At 42.1% G+C, this 17393-nt stretch overlaps 1 protein-coding gene across 5 annotated transcripts in view; it reads left to right on the top strand.

The window, feature by feature from the left end:
• The window catches only part of fynb (FYN proto-oncogene, Src family tyrosine kinase b), an 84862-nt gene that overhangs the window by 35328 nt on the left and 32141 nt on the right, over positions 1 to 17393 (top strand). For all 5 annotated transcript variants that reach the window (XM_004566228.2, XM_004566226.2, XM_076874285.1 and 2 more), the window contains one exon: positions 16317 to 16573. In XM_004566228.2, the coding sequence (XP_004566285.1) occupies positions 16327 to 16573 (247 nt within the window). In that variant the 5' untranslated portion in view covers positions 16317 to 16326. The remainder of the gene's footprint in view (positions 1 to 16316; positions 16574 to 17393) is intronic.

Here is a 17393-nt window from a genome sequence, read left to right as displayed (position 1 = left end):
AACGGTTCAATATCGATACGAATATCGTTGCACCCCTAATATATATATATATATATATATATATATATATATATACACATATATCCTATTCATTCCAACAACGCCCTGTTTTCGTCTCTTGCCCACCGATGCCTTCTTGTTCCAGTAGCCCACTTGTCGCCAGGGTGCCGTCAGTGGTCCCCGTGGTAATCGGAGCACTAGGTGCGGTGACTCCCAAGCTAGGCGAGTGGCTCCAGCAGATCCCGGGAACAACATCGGAGATCTCTGTCCAGAAGAGCGCAGTCCTGGGAACAGCTAAGATACTGCGCAGGACCCTCAAGCTCCCAGGCCTCTGGTAGAGGACCCGAGCTTGAAGGATAAACCGCCCGCAGGGGCGTTCTGGGTGTTATATATATATATATATATATATATATATATATATATATATATATATATATATATATATATATATATATAACGACATTCCAATGTCATTGCTGTATAGCCTGGTAGTGTGGATCAGTGAATCGATGTCTCGTTCACTCTTGGCATACAGCTTGATGTCATCCATGTACAGGAGGTGGCTGACAACTGCTCCGTTCCGTAGTCGGTATCCGTAGCCAGTCTTGTTAATGATCTCACTGAGGGGGTTCAGGCCTATGCAGAACAGCAGTGGGGACAGAGCATCTCCTTGGTAGATCCCGCACTTGATGGTGACTTGTGCTATGGGCTTGGAGTTGGCCTCTAGTGTTGTACGCCACATCCCCATTGAGTTCCTGATGAAGGCTCTTAGGGTCCCATTGATCTTGTACAATTCTAGGCATTCCAGTATCCAGCTGTGGGGCATTGAGTCATAGGCCTTCTTGTAATCAATCCAGGCAGTGCACAGGTTGGTCAGTCTGGTCTTGCAGTCTTGGCTGATTGTTCTGTCTACCAGTAGCTGGTGTTTTGCGCCTCTGGTATTCTTGCCAATTCCTTTCTGTGTCCCGCTCATGTATTGACCCATGTGCCTGTTCATCTTAGCCGATATGATGCCTGACAGGAGCTTCCATGTAGTACTGAGGCAGGTTATTGGTCGGTAGTTGGAGGGGACCGGTCCCTTCTTGGGGTCCTTGGGGATCAGGACCGTCCGGCCTTCAGTTAGCCATTCCGGGTGTCTCTCGTTAACTAGCAGCTGGTTCATTTGTGCTGCCAGACGCTCGTGGAGTGCAGTCAGCTTCTTCAGCCAGTAGGCGTGAACCATGTCGGGCCCTGGTGCTGTCCAACTCTTCATACTGAAGACCCTTTCTTGGATATCTGCCACTGTGATGGTTACTGGACCCTGTTCAGGGAGGTCGCTGTGGTCTGCCCTCAGATCCTCTAGCCACTGAGCATTGCCGTTATGGGTTGCATCCTTCTCCCATATGCTCTTCCAGTATTGCTCCGTCTCCAGCCTTGGTGGTGCTGTTCTCTTATTGTTCCCTTGCCACTGAGAGTACACCTTTGCTGGTTCTGTGGAGAACAGCTGGTTTATTCTCCTGCCTTCTATCTCTCTGGTGTACCTCCTCAAGCGGCTGGCCAAGGCTGTGAGTCTTTGCTTGGCAGTTTCCAAGGCCTCAGGTATGGACAGCTATATATATATATATATATATATATATATATATATATATATATATATATACATATATATATATACATGGCTCAGTCCTATCACATGATCACAAAAATATGTCTGAGGTGACAAAATCACAGTGACATTTGTGAAGTGAATGAGGAACTGTGACTTATTAAGGAGTCAGGATTTTTGGATGTTTTTCATTTTCACAGTTGTTTTCTTTACCAGATGAACTCTTATGGGAGGAAAGTAAAGCTGAAACACATATTTACATCTTGCTGCATTTTGTATAAGTTCATATCAATCAATCAATCAATCTTTATTTATAAAGCACTTTTCATACAGAAAAAATGTAGCACAAAGTGCTTTACATAGTTAAAAGCAGCCCACCCCACCCTCCAACTCACTCCCCACACTCTCAATACACATATATACCCCCACCCACACACACATACACACACGCGCACACTTAAAGAGTAAAAATTGGGCTGGGCTCGCATGAGCCAAGTGAGGAAACATTATAACAGAGAGCCGTCTGCACCGGGAGCCGGTCACAGACCGCAGCCTCCAGGCTGGGCACACAGCAGGAGGGAGGCAAAGGAGCCCCCCAACCAGGCTGAGAGGACCCCAGAGACCCAGCAGCCACGGTCAATAACAGCCCCGGTGCAGAGAGCGCCCTCCGAGGAAACACTGGAGATATGACGCAATACGATGTATACAGGGTAAAATGATAAAATAAATAAGAACAGGATACAATATAAATATAAATATAAATAGAGTAAGAAGATTAAAAAATGAATAAGAATAAAATCAAGAAATATTAGGTAAATCCTAAATTAATAATAGAATAACAGGATAGAATAAATAAGCATAAAAAATAAATAAACGCTAAGTAAAAGCTAAATTAAAAAGGTGGGTCTTGAGCCTGTTCTTAAAAACATGTACGTTCTCTGCGGCCCTGAGCTCCTCCGGCAGGCTGTTCCACAGACGAGGACCATACCACTGAAAAGCTGCCTCTCCGTGAGTATGTGTCCTGACTTTAGGGATAATCAAAAGGCCAGTACCAGAGGACCTCAGGGTCCGCGAGGGTTCGTATGGTAAAAGCAGATCTGAGAGATAAGAAGGCCCAAGACCATTAAGACATTTAAAAACCAATAAAAGAACTTTAAGTTTAAGTTTAAGTTTACTCAAGTTTAAAACAACAACTACACTAAAGCTATTCTGTTATACCTGTATGCAAAAAATAAATAAATTCATAGTTCAGCAATACTGATCAATCTAATAAACTTAAACCTACACCATCCTCCCTATTCTGGTATTTTAAAGAGTACTTAGCATAAATATTAAGCAACCTAACTAATAGGGTTCCAACTCCCAGCAACAACAAAAATAAATAAATAAAAAATAGGGAACCACCCCTCACGCTCCACCTCATGATGCTTAATCGACGTAATCAACCTTAATTTGATGCAGTGTGAAAAAAAATGCACAGAAATCAATTATTTTTCAAGAAATATTAAATAGATTCAACATCTTTCTTCAACAAAATTGCAGACTGCACAGATGGTACCTTCCCAAAGGAAAAAGTACTATAGCTTACTAGGGTATATATATTAGACTTAATAGTCACTATATACAGTAATTGACTTCTATTCATTTTACATCAAATTAAAACTTTGGGTGTCAGATAATTATTTATTAAAAGCTAGACATTTTAAATGAGAATAAGAAAGAAAAGTATGTCTTTGTGCCCCCTTTTCCCTGTTAATGCCCTATCGGCCCCCCTGGCTAAACTTTGCTAGATCCGCCCCTGCACAGTTACCAGCGTCAGCTACGTAGAAAAAGATCCTGGTGTAGAAAGTAATAATAAATACATTCTAACAACAGCTGATCAAGCTTAAACGTGCTGCTGTTGTTCAGCCGCTGGTTTCCTCTTTCTGGTGCAAAGTGGGCCAAAAACAAACAAGAGAGACGGACTCGCTACAGAAAAGCCGATCAGCTGATCATTTAAGCAGTTTCATGATTGAAGTAGCAGCAGGAGAGGCAGTCGCTTGTTAAGCTTAACGCAGGAATGCTTTACAAACATTCAGAGATGGACTTACACACTTGCTTTACTTCTCTCGGGGATAACTTTGTCGGAGATGAAATGCCAGGTTGCTAGCGAAGCTCCAAATGCTATCCAGACCACCAACAGATCCCGCATGCCACAGCCGCTCTATCACGTGATGCATACTGCTCCGACTGCTAACGTTCTGAGGCGAGTTACGGCGTGTTGCAAGTTTTGTGAGGTGCTTTCGTGATATTTAATGGATCGGATTACATTTTTTATTTTTCTCCGATATCCGATCCAGTAATTAAGGTCAGTATCGGACCGATACCGATACGTAATATCGGATCGGTCCATCTCTAATTTACATGTTAGGTTTTCTACCTTGCTCAGTTGAAGCAAAGCACTTGAATAAAACCGAAAGCTAATTGACAGTTTCCTCCAATCAGCCGAGGAATATTTCAATGAGGAGAGCAGACGTAGCATCTCGTGTTGGTGTTGATTCATTCAGGGCTCAGGGGAAGAGTGGGGGGGCTGCCAGGTCAAGTCCTGGACACAGCTGCATTATTAACAGAAGGTCAGCTGTCAGCACGTCTGCAGGGTTCACATCAAGCAGCTCCCTGTGTTTCTGAGCCTGCGGCTGGGATGTTTGTAACCTTGTATGCCATTTAATGAAGGTTCATGAACTTTTTCTTTCTTGTTCAATAAAGCAGAGGCAGACCACAAGGAGCACATAACACAGAGCATCTGGAACAGATTTTATTACTGAACCATAAAAACACATATAAGATGCAGTGTCGTGAATGAGCACCTACGACTATTGAGATGAATAAATTATAGGGTTGTAATTAAATAAGGGATTTTACACATTCATATTCTCTAAAATACATAAATTACACACCTATATACCTGGTTAATAGGAACAAAAACCCAAGATTTTTCTTGCGATCCACAGATCAGTGGATGAATCACTTGCTGTTAAAGTTGCTGTTCAGGGTTTGTAGGTTCAGCTCCTACCTGAAGACACAGCATGTCTGGAGCAAAATAATCGTTTTCTAACAAAGTCTAAGAGTTCTGTCTCCACCCTGGAGGATCACAAGGTGTCGACTGTCATCTTCTCCCAGCTCTTCATCACTGTCGGTGCTTCTGACGCTGAGCCGCCCTGACACAATGGTGTCACGGCGCGCTCCACCCAGCCTGGGTTATGCTGACAGGAGTAGGGAGGACAGAGACATGTACCTTTTTCCACAATGTGGAGAGTGCTGGGAGAGATGCAGTTGAGACCTGTGTTGTTGTGATCTACGCTCACCCATCAGGAAGGGATGCAGACAAACATGTTGCGTCTCAGCTCTCTCCCAGCAGAGGCAGGAGGAAGGCTTATTCTTGCTTTGACAGCTCACAGCTCATAATCCCAACCAGAGCGGAGATACTGCACCCTGAAATGAACCACGAAGCAGTGCATTTTATCCTCTATGGCGTTATCCTGTTCAGGCTGAGGAGCTCACAAGATAGTCAGATTTTTAATGAAGGGGGGTTGGGGCATCCTCTGGAAGACCTCCTGCAGAGACAAAGTGCTGCTGAGCACACGATTATGAAGCCCTTTGCTTTCCAGACTCTGCTCCACCCAACCTCTTTAAAATAAACTGAAGCCAAACCGCTGCATGACTACTTACTTAAGGGCAAAATGGAGAGTTTACCTCTTTAAATGGGGAAGCTAGTAGCAGCTGCACATGCCAAGTGAAAATATATTTTCACATATCCTGCCTTGCTTTGTTCCTGGGTCGTTAATCAGGGCCTGTAGTCATAACCGAGTCATTGCCAGCTAAAAGTAGCTTTCTCCACGTGTTCCTTTTGAAACCCGACCAGCTGAAGTGTCTTTGGTCACTTGTGTGTATTTTTCCTTTGCTACCCTGGTTCCTTAGAAAACGGAGCCTGCTCTGTGTGAAATGGTTTGGTCAGCCTGGCAGAGGCCACCCTCTAAGCAGCTGGGGGAGGAAAGGACCGCAGATGCTGCAGCAGTGCTGTTGTGTCAGCATTGATTCCTCTGTGATGTGGCAGGTGACCTCAGTGAACCCACAGCTGAATAAGGACTACCAAGCTCCAAGCCACACAGACATGGTGATTTTTAAGTCCATCATATTGATTGTCAAATTAGAATGGGATTAATTCCATTTTTTTTACTCCTATTAAACAAATGTTCTTTAGCAAGGTTAGATTATTATTTTACTGACGATCCAGATCAAATAAAAGCAAATATAAAGACTAGAATGCAAAGTTGACATAATTAAAAAAAAAAAAAAAAAAAGCCATAAGTAAATTATGGAATAAATACACAATTAAAAAAACAAAAAAACAACTCAATTATTCATAATTTAATGTATATACATACAGGATAATTAATATATAGGTAAGTTAATACAGAAGCAAATTAAATTGAAATAATTAGTGTGAGGTTTTCAGGAATGAAATCATTACCAACTGAAAGAATATCAACTAAAAAATGATTTTTGGTGCAATACATTTAAAAAAACAAATACTGATTGAGTTTTCCTTCACTGATTTATTTTGATTCTGGCAATTTTGGGGTCGCTGCATTTACAAGAGCAAATTCTTGCTATGCAATGGCTAATTTATTTTTCTTAACCGGACCTTTTCAGTAACCCCACACAGTATTGCGGCTGTTAAATAACTGATAAACTCTCTAAGGTTGCCGAGCATTCAGCCGGGCTATTCTTAGATCCTCGTCAGTGAACAGTGTTTCACAGCTTCACACAGTCTTGTGCAGAGTAAAAGCAGAGTGACTGGACACTAAGGCTGCGTAAATATTATGGTTGAACTGTTGATTCAAGTGTAGTGACCTGGCTTCTTAAATCGGGAGGCTGCTCACATGTTTATGCCCGATAGGTTGCATTTGGTAATCTGCAGCTTTAGTGAGAAGCAGGTTTAGGGGTGTACTCTTATAGTTGGTGTACATATCAATAAATCAGACAGGAAGCGATGGAGTGAGGCCTGGGAGTACATCCTTCCATCTGTCTGTGTGTGAGCGACTGACCTTGACCAGCACAGACATCCTCCCTCCACAGGGCGCTGCATGACAGCGGTGGGACGGCACGCTGCGAGGGCAGAGACAAGGCTTTCCCCCAGCAGAGACGGGCGCAGCATGTGACAGCCCGAGCCCATCATTAGCCTGCTCCTTTGTCAAGCCCCTGCACCCACGTATATTTTCCTCTCTTTCTGTCTATTCATTTCAGCACTCACCACCTTCTTTTCCACCCCCCTGTCGACTCACTCCTTCACTTCAGCTCCGTCTCACACTTGCCTCCCCCATCTTCCTCCAGTGGTTGAGCCACCGTTCTTCCTCCTTTGCTTCATGCCCTCCTTCCAGGCCCCGTAATCCTTTTCTTCTGCATTATTACTCCATGCCCACCTCTGATTCTATGTCTCTCTGATTCAGGGCACAGATGATGTGAAGTGGACAGTTATTTTGTGATGTGTCGTCTGTTCTACAACAGTGAGAAACTAAACATTTGGTTGAATGATCAGTGACCAACCTGTGCAAGCTGCAGAAAAAGGTGGTGCAAGCAGCTTCGTGTTGGGACTTCATATTACTTGTGGGCGGTGTCAGATAGCTGTCACGGACACCTCCTACATTTTAGACTTTCTGGGTCTCTGTGTTCCCTCAAAGGTCAGCATTGTCAAGGGAGCTTAAAAATGAATTTGCATGAAATTGCACGCTGTATTAATGCGCATGAACTGATGTTTTTAACAGGGGGCAGAAAAATAGCTCATGCAAACGCACTTTAATTTGACTTTTATTGTTGCTGGCTGTGCAATTTCTATATAAACTGTAGGTCAGATTAGAGAGTTTACACTAACTCTCCTGAGCATCTTTTTGCCTTTATTTAACCACAGCAGGCAGGAAATATTAGGGTGCGATTGCAGTCAGAGTCAGCTTTAAGTATGAGCTTATATTATGTTAAATATGTACACCGTATATAAATGACAATTATTTTATAGCCTGATATTTCTAATTAGGCCGTTGCCATCTTCATGTTTTGATGCTAGAAGTAACGAGTGAGAGATCAATGGGAAAGTGCTGTGCACTCCTCTACAGTTTGACAATAGCAAAGTTGCCACACACTAAATCATACCCTGCTTTATCATGATTATCCAGCTGACTCTAAATCGTATTATAAAATCCATAATGACCTTCAGTAGTATTAAAGAAGAGTATAAAAGTAGCGATTGAGATCCTAATTCATTAGTAAAATGGGAATAGTGAGGTTATAAATTAAATGAGACTGACTTTTATTCAAGAATGACTTCTTTTTTGTAACTAGTTGCCCCTTATTGGCTAATAGAAAGAACACAAGGTTTGGCTCTACTTATTGAATGCTTACATCCCCGTCCTATATAAATTATGTGTGGAATATGAAATAAGAGAAATAAAAGTAATAGTTCAGTCATTCTTGGAGGTAACTCCAGTTCCTTGAGTGTTGTGTCGTGGGCACTTTTACCTTTATCAACTCCTTCATAAGTCATCATTAAAAGAGAGTGACTACTCCTTGTTGTTCTCCCTTAAACTGAGTAAGTACAGGAGCTCGCATTCTTGCTCTGGAGAAGTCACCACTTTCCTTTCTTCTCAATCATTAGTCTAGACAGTTTCAGTAGGATCTGACCTAAGCCCTTCAGTATTCAAGGGGAAGGAAAAAGCCTTCCCTCAGGGGTTAATGTAACATTGTGTCCTCCAGCTCCATCTACTTCAACCACTCAGAGCCTTCTCCCTCCTCTCCTGATTTTAATGAACCTCAATCCATCACCTCCCCATCAAATATGAATGCAGTCAGGGAGCGCTGCCTTCAATGGATGCCTCCAAACACAGTGACATACCTTCAGGCCTGCACAGCCATCCAATGAATTATTTACCCAAGTGCACGGTTGGTTGTGCCTCTGGTCAAAGCCCCCAGTGCCCTCCTTTATCCCCCCATCTTTTCTTTAACAGGAATCATATTTCACACCGAGTTAATCTATATTCATTCCTTTAACTCCTTTAATGATGCTCTTCACATCTTTAGGTGCTTTAGGTCTTTGGCTCCAATTAAAGAGCCTAATGAATTTTGACCATCCAATGAATAGCCTTTTGCGTTAACTAATTATAGATCCAACTCCACTACTGGTCATGTTCTGCTCTGTAATTGGATTTTCACCAAGAGTTTATTGATTTCATGTTGAATAAGGATGAAATATAGAAGGGGTGCTTAGTCTGATGTGTAGCATGCAAGGACGTGGAGAACTGTATTGCTTTCTTGTAAAGATTCATTTTAAAGGCAAATAATTTGCGTTGAATAAACAAATTTTAGAGACATTTTGCAGAAGTGCCTTGTGTTGGTGGTGGGCAGTGATTAGGCACCTCTATAGCAGCTCCTGCTTCACTCTGGGTGAGGAGAAGAGAGACTGCAGGGAATAAACAGCAAAACAGCCCCTATGGCAAGCAGGTGACTTTTTTTTTTTCTGTGGAGGAGGAATAATTAATCAGTGGAGAGGGCAGTGTGAAAAGGAGGGAAGGAAGTGGAAAAGAAAGAGATGAAAGGGGCTTCAGTTCAAAGACAACAGTCAGTGATGAGCCTGGCCCACTGCAGCAGGCTATGGAGGAAGGCCCCAGACAAACAGGGCTGTCTTTGGAGGAACGCAGAGTACATTCAGCATGGAACCAGCAATCCGATTGCATCAGTGATTGGTCTAATTGATTTGAGTTTTAAGAAAAGCAGAATAATTGCATTGTGGCCTAAAAATATTTTTAACATAAACAAAGTTTCATGGCTGCTCGATAACAATAAAATACCTAATGAGGGAATATCGTTCAAAGAAGTGAAGGTACTCTCGGAATAGGATAAAAAAAAGTAATCATAACAAGGAGAACTGAAGATCTTGTTGAAGCTCATTTTTAACTGACACGTTACAAAGACTTTTTTTTTCTTTCATTTGTCACCACGAGCCTTGTTATGTCTGTCTGGAGCATCAAAAACTGTCAGCTACCAAACGTCTGGCATCAAACGTCTGGCCAGAGGCAGCGTGCCTGCATGAAAATAATTGGCAGTTTTTTTGAACAGCTGGTAAATGAGACATTGATCGTTAAACCTGAATGAAATTAACAGCTGTTCAACCACCAACCTTTCACCCATCCACTTTCTATGGCTTATCTCAGGTTTGGTCACAGGTGCAGCAGTCCAAACCACCCTGTCGCTGGCCAGAGCTTATAGCTCTTGTGGGAGGGATACCTAGGCATTCCCAAGTCATCACAGGGACAGTGTGTCCTCTGTCTGCCCGGGGGTTCCTAAATGGTTGATAATCCCAAACACCTCAGCGAGGAGGTTTCTAGGAGGCCTTCTATCCAAATACCCAACCAACCTAGACTTTCCTTTCAACGGAGAGGAACAGCAACTTGTCTCTGAGCATTCAGATAAAACTGAGGTTACTGTACTCGGCCCCGAAAATCTTAGAAATATGGTATCTAACCAGATTCTTACTCTGTATGGCATTACCTTGGCCTCCAGTAACACTGTAAGGAACCTTGGAGTGATTTTTGTCCAGGATATGTCCTTCAATGCACATATTAAACAAATATGTAAGACTGCTTTCTTCCATTTGCGCAACATCTCTAGAATTAGAAATAAAAATCTCTCTCAGAGTGACGCTGAAAAGCTAGTTCATGCATTTATTACTTCTAGGCTGGACGACTGTAATTCATTATATTCAGGAAGTCCTAAAAACTCCCTGAAAAGCCTTCAGCTAATCCAAAATGCTGCAGCAAGAGTACTGACAGGGACCAGAAAGAGAGAGCATAGTTCTCCTGTTTTGGCTTCCCTTCATTGGCTCCCTGTTAAATCCAGAATTGAATTCAAAATCCTGCTCCTCACATACAAGGTCTTAAATAATCAGGCTCCATCTTATCTCAATGACCTTGTAGTACCATATCATAATACATTTCTCTGTATGTATTATTGTAGGGTCTACCTTACAATATAAAGCGCCTTGAGGCGACTGTTGTTGTGATTTGGCGTTATATAAATAAAATTGAAATTGAATCCCTTGAGTGACTGAGCTCCTCACCCTGTTTCCGAGTTCCTTCGAGGAAAACCCATTTCTGACATTTGTACCTGATATACTATCGGATATATTACCAGCTGACTGCAATAAACATCCAATAGATTAAAAAGTTACTGCATAAAAAAGTACCCAGTGGAAATAGACAACCATTTTCTTCTGCTCAGTAGGAATCCCATAGTTTGCTATTTCAGCTACACGGGGAAAGCAACATATAGCTAAAAAGGCCCAATGTAAGTGCCTTTTTCTTCATGTTGGTGTTGGGCAATATACCATTTTTCCACGAGATACTTATACCTGGTGGCAGATTCAGTTTTGTAAAGTTTTTCATTGCTGTTGCTAGCTGGCTAACACATAAGCTATGGTTATCCATTATTTATAAAAGTTATTTTTCTCATTTTTTTAATGACTACAACAATAAACATGTGTTTATCTTAAAACAGTGATGTGATTTCTATGATTAAAATTGCTTTAATTTAATAAATTAACGTTATTTCACCCACTCGGCCTGCAAAGTTCAAATGTAAAGGATCTTTTAACATATTTAACATAAAGGTAACCTAAACAATTAAGAGGTGCCAGGGCTGCTTCTATCCCAGCAGAGTGAAGTAGAATAGAAGAACAATCCTCTGACTTTACACTGTCTGTATCTTCTGCTACCACTCTGAGTGACAGCAGGGCCTTCATAGTGCTTTCATATTGCATATTAATGTTGAGAGATGCTCTGTGTGTGCATCATTGGGTGCATTTACAAGTCTATTTTTCTCTGTGTCATCGCTCTTTATCTGCCTTTAATCAGAAGAAAAAATGTGTCAAAAGCATCGAGCTCTGTGTGACCAGCTGTAATGCTAAGCCATCCATTCTGGAATATAGACCTGATCTGTCATCATCCTTCCTCCATAGATTAGCGTTTAACAGCAGGAACAGCTTTCCATCCAGCTCAGAGGGATCAATACATCGGTTTCCCTTCTATAAAATCTGATTCTGCCTCTGCCAAGTGTGGGTTATGTAGAGGGTCGGAATACACAGCAGTTGATGTTGGCTTCTGCTGGGAGCATACGATTAGAGATGCTCTACAGGCTCGCACTGAGCGTAGTGTTGCTGCTGTTGTCGCCTAGCCTTCCATGCCTTCCCTGCGTCCTGTCACTGATCATTACAGCGTCCCCTGACAGAGTGTGCTGGTGCACTGCTTCTTCATGCATAGCCTTCTATTCACTCTGTCTGCTGGTTTCATAGCTTTAGCATAGGTCAGCTCAAGTTCAGCCAGAGGATGAAAAGGGTATTGTCCACTCCTGATTTTCATCCTTACATAACAAAGATGTCCACACTTCGTGTTTTGTATAATATCTGGCATTATACAGCATAAAATTTCCTTTGGAATTAATAATGTATTTCTGATTCTGATTAATATGAATAATACACAATACAATACAATACAATACAGAAAGAACAAAGAGTAAAACAGAACACTTTGTTTGAAAGGCATATCTTTGCCGAAGATGTTAAACGCAAACCAATATTACAGTAAGACTGGTCTCTGTTCTACACCTCCACTTGCTGTGACAACCTCTGATTGTCTTGACAGGCATTTCGGCCTCTGTCTGCACTTTGGTGCCATCTGAGGGACTGGTCTATAATTATGTTGAAAGAGAATAGTCACAGTGTGTCAGTCAGCATGAGGCACCTGTTCTAAATGGTTAGTCACTGTTCTGGCATCAACAAAGAGTCAAGCCCAGGAGAGGGTAGCACTTGGAAGCTCTCTCCTTATAACGGTGGACCGATGTAGCATCCACATGATTGCGAAAGCATAGATTGAATATTCCATTTTATTTATAAAACAACTGTTTACAACAGTCTTCTTAAGGCACTTTCTATTGTAAGGTAAAGGCCCAGCAATATTAGGGTGAAATTAATGATATGATCCTCTGTGAGGAAGCCCGTGTGACAGTAGAGAGGAAGAAATCCCCTTTAACAGTAAAAAAAAAAAAGCTTAGGAAGGTGCAACTATCTTTATCACAGGAATTTCTTCCCAAATTGATTTGATGTCATTAGCGAGGTACAGTTTTTGGATTTTAAAACAGTCAAGACTTAATTTAGATGCAGACTTGCAGCCGTAGTTAAAAAGATATAATAAAAGTATTTAACTGTTTGGGGGATTACAGGTATTTTATACATAAGGTCTAAAGAGATGTTGATGCAAATGAAGGAGGTCATACTCTGAAAAACCAACATCAACCCACATAGCAAAATTGGTATGGCCCGGATCTGGCCCACACAATGTGCTTACACATGGCACACATACCACAAAGAATGACGGCCCTGTGCTGGCGCAGAACAGTTTCAGCTCTGGCCCCAGATGTCAGCCTAATGTGTGTCAAGCAATGTAATAACAACATGTGCCGGAACATAATAGTACAAAAGTAACATGACAAAACTCTGTTTAGACACTGAATTAACTGATTCTTAGATAGGTCTTTCCTACTCTCCCGGATTACTCAAAGTGCTCTATACAACATGCCAAATTCACACACTTTCTCTAAACTGGGCGCTTCCTAACTACATTCATACTCTTGACATGCAGACTGGAGGTGCCAGGAATCGAACCACTAACCTTCCAATCAGTAGATGACCTGCTCTACCTCCTGAGTTACAGCCACCCGGTGGTACACATGAGTAAACCCTCACTACGTTTTGGAAAAAGTGTACACTCACAAACCTGTCAAACCTGCGTTTGAAATGTTGGCCCATAGCAGTATAGTATTGCAACGTGGTATTTGGGTCTTTTAACTGAAATAGGAAAATCGGAACATAAACAGTGTCATCATTGCCAGACCTGGCCCACATCTGGTTGACATACACCCTGCCATGACACCAGTCAGTCAGAAGGCTTAATGCCGGATCTGGGCCAGACCTGTTTTCTATGAGCCTGGGCCACATAAACCAAACTACAATCGGGCCAGCTGTGGCATGCCATCACATAAACAGTGCCATCTATGCCAGGCCTGGCCCCTATTTGGATGACATAACACACGTACCATGCCAGAAGTCAGCCAGCAGTGCTGGCTTGACACTACATCCGGGCCAGACCTGTCTGCTATGTGGGAACGCAACACCAACAACAACCGTCAGACCAATAGTAGAAATTTTTGACTGGGAATATCAACCATCTAATACATTCTCAAAAGTACTGGCAAGAGCGCCAAAAGGCCTGAAAGACCACAATAGACAGTTTTCTTCTTTGGTTTTGAAGGAGAAGTTAAGGAGATGTTAAAGGAGGTGTGTCATTGTTAAGGGCTACTGACAAAGAAATGGGATATACTTCAATGACCAACTCATTGACCTGATCTCATCCCAAAAGAGCATGATTTTTGCTTACTGAAGGCAGAACTGAAGGAAGAGAGACCAGCAAACAAGCTGCAACTGAACACGGACACAGTACGTGCCTGGTAGAGCATCTTAAGCAGAGGTTGTCCAACTGCAGGCTTCAAGGGCCCGTCTCCTGCAAGTTTTAGATGTGTTCTTGATCCAACACAGCTGATTTAAATAGCTAAATTACCTCCTTAACATGTCTTGAAGTTTTCTAGAGGCCTGGTAATGAACTAATCATTTGATTCAGGTGTGTTGACCCAGGGTGGTATCTAAAACCTGCAGGACACCAGTCCTTAAGGCCTCGAGTTGGGCATCCCTGATCTTAAGGAAAGAAAGTGAATTTTGTAATGTCCATTGTTCTAGAGCTCAGACAGTCACTTCACTGTCACTTTCAAGTCTCACGGATCAGTTTGGTCAGTTTTAACTTTTCATATCCATGAACAGTGATAGGTATAAACCTAACAGTAATCTGTCAGAATCCAACCCTCAGTGAGATACAAGACAGGCAGTATCAAAGCACCCTGGTATCTGAACAGCAGAAACAACAAAAGCATGAAAATAAGACTGACAGTGTAAACTTGTCCTGGGGTAGAATACCAGTGGAAAGGTCATTATCAGTTCAAAGTGAAAATGGTTCTTCCCCTAGGCAACATGAATGTGCTCAACAAGTTTTTTGACACTCTGTCTAAGCAGATGAGGAAAATTCACATCAAATCGGGTGTGAAGGTGATGCTGGGAGACACGTTGAAACTGCAAGAGATTATTCTCCTAGAAAAGTTAAATATCCTCAGCAGTTTTTCTTAGTCGTTGGCTATAATGGTTCATGATGTGGTTCTGTCTATCTGTGTCACAGTATCCTGTTTATCAGGGACATTATCGATTGATAGAAGACTCATATTCCTTCCTATGATCTGTGATCCACTTGCTGCTGTAGATCAGGGGTGGGGAACTCTAGAGCTCAAGGGCCCGGTGTCCTGCAGGTTTTAGATATCACCCTGGGTCAAATGATTAGTTCATTACCAGGCCTCTGGAGAACTTCAAGCCATGTTGAGGAGGCAATTTAGTCATTTGAATCAGCTGTGTTGGATCAAGGACACATCGAAAACCTGCAGGACACCGGCTCTCGAGGCCTGGAGTTCCCCACCCCTGCTGTAGATCATGGATCATGGGAAGAAGGAGGGGAATCCTACACTCCTTATTTAATATTCTCTTTTCACAAGTGAATAAATTAAATTCTTTTCTGCAGTCACTGGAGGCAAAAGACAGAAGGAAACTAGGGTTTAAAAAGAAACAGGAAGTGAATATATATTTTCATGTAACAGGCCAGAGCTTAAGGCCTGATCAGGATTTTGTTTTCCAAGGAGAGACAAGATTTATTGCTCATTCTTTCTTATGTTCCATTCCAATAGTCTTATATTTATAGATTTTTTCCTTTAAGGAAACAATTAGATGTTTTTTATTTATTTATTTAGGAATATACTAAATTGGGTAAGAAGAGTGAGCTGCTTTCAATACTGACCAATCTTACTTGTAAGCTAGAGGCAGGGATGCATGAACTGAGATTTATAGGTACAGAAATCTTCGAGCACATGAAAGACAGGTGAAGATTGTTACTGACTTTGATTAGGAGGCTCTGTGATAAAACTAGCGTCCAATCGCCGACTCTCCATCCTCCTACAGCTATCCATTAAGATTGACGAGGTGACATTGACAGCATGGCTCTGTGCCTCCGCACCGTCAATGTGATAGGAGCTGTTTTTCTTCCTGGCCATAAAAGAGAAACACTGTTTGTGTGACTCATCCAGAGACCAAGCTGTATGTCAGGCTATGTAAAAAAAGGTCCCCGTGTCTCAGACCAGAGTGCTAATCAGTGGAAGGATCTCAGCTGTAGAGAAAATGGTGTGAACTAAAACCTTTTAACAGAGCGATGGCTTCAGTTCTGTTTGTTGTGGAGTGTGGCTAAGCTCTGTTCTCCAGCTCATCCTATCGATCCACCCATCAGGTTGAAAGTATATAATTTTTATTTATTGCCTGAATTAAGGCTCTTGTAGCGTGTTTATTTCCCTTGCTCATTATTACATTTCATTCCTTATTACTTATATAATCAGTTGGATGGGTTTCTTTTGGTTAGCTGCAGTCATTTTGTTTTTAATGACCTGTCACTCCAGTCAACAGTTATTATCCAAACTCAAAAAATGCCTCTTGTTTCTGTGTCGTGAACAGATTATAGATAATGGGCTGTGTGCAATGCAAGGATAAGGAGGCAACCAAACTCACAGATGACCGAGACAACAGCATCTCCCAGGGAGCGGGCTACCGCTATGGGGCCGACCCCACGCCACAGCACTACCCCAACTTCGGGGTCACCGCCATCCCCAACTACAACAACTTCCATGCTCCTGTAGGACAGGGGATGACCGTCTTCGGGGGAGTCAGCACTTCCTCACACACAGGAACGCTGAGGACCCGGGGTGGAACAGGTAAAGGAATCACAATTTTTATTTCTGAATGTGAAAGTAATGAAAAGCGATTCAATATATATATATTAATTGCACAGTAATATACAGTATGCTTAGCATTTGCTGTAAGACCTGTCCTGATTAGGGTTTTTTTCCCTGAGCTATAAACCCTGAGCACGTGCATGTTAGCTTCAGAAACGTAGATCCATTTGTTGAAGATCCCAGTGTAGGGAGACTAAGCAGTGCTGTCAAAATTCCCTTCTTTATACCTAATTTATATTGCCATCCTCATCTTGATGGGTTTTCCACTTTGTCACAGTACTAATGAATGTACCTGCACAGGCAGGCCAGCAGGGTACCTCGCATGTCTAAACAACTTTGACATGAAAGAGCGTTGGTACTTAAGGTTGATTTATCAATATCCAGAGCTTTACCAATTCAATTTAGTTCAATTCAATGTGATTATATTTACAAAGGGCTAAATCATAGCAACAGTCATTTCAAGGAGCTTTATATTGTAAGGTAAAGACTTTACAGTAATACAGAGAAAATTAGACGGCCCTCTTTGTCCAAGCACTGGCAACAGTGGGAAGGAAAAACTCCTTTTTAACAGGAAGAAACCTCCTGTAGAACCAGGCTCAGGAAGGGACATCAATCAGCCGTAACCTGCTGGTGGTTGGGGTCGGGAGGCTGGGAAAAAAATAACAATAAGTGATGATTAAATGCAAGTGGTGTACAAGTGAGTGGCAAGTGCTGTGGCAAGTACACAGATGTATACATCTCCTGTTGCGCCTTGACTGTTTTTATCTGTGCTGTACCTACACCTTACCTTACCTACATT

Source organism: Maylandia zebra, linkage group LG15 (assembly GCF_041146795.1).
Source record: "Maylandia zebra isolate NMK-2024a linkage group LG15, Mzebra_GT3a, whole genome shotgun sequence".
Classification (NCBI taxonomy): Eukaryota; Metazoa; Chordata; class Actinopteri; order Cichliformes; family Cichlidae; genus Maylandia; species Maylandia zebra.
The sequence above is the reverse complement of the archived record's forward strand: the minus strand, read 5'-3'. Positions and strand labels throughout refer to the sequence as shown.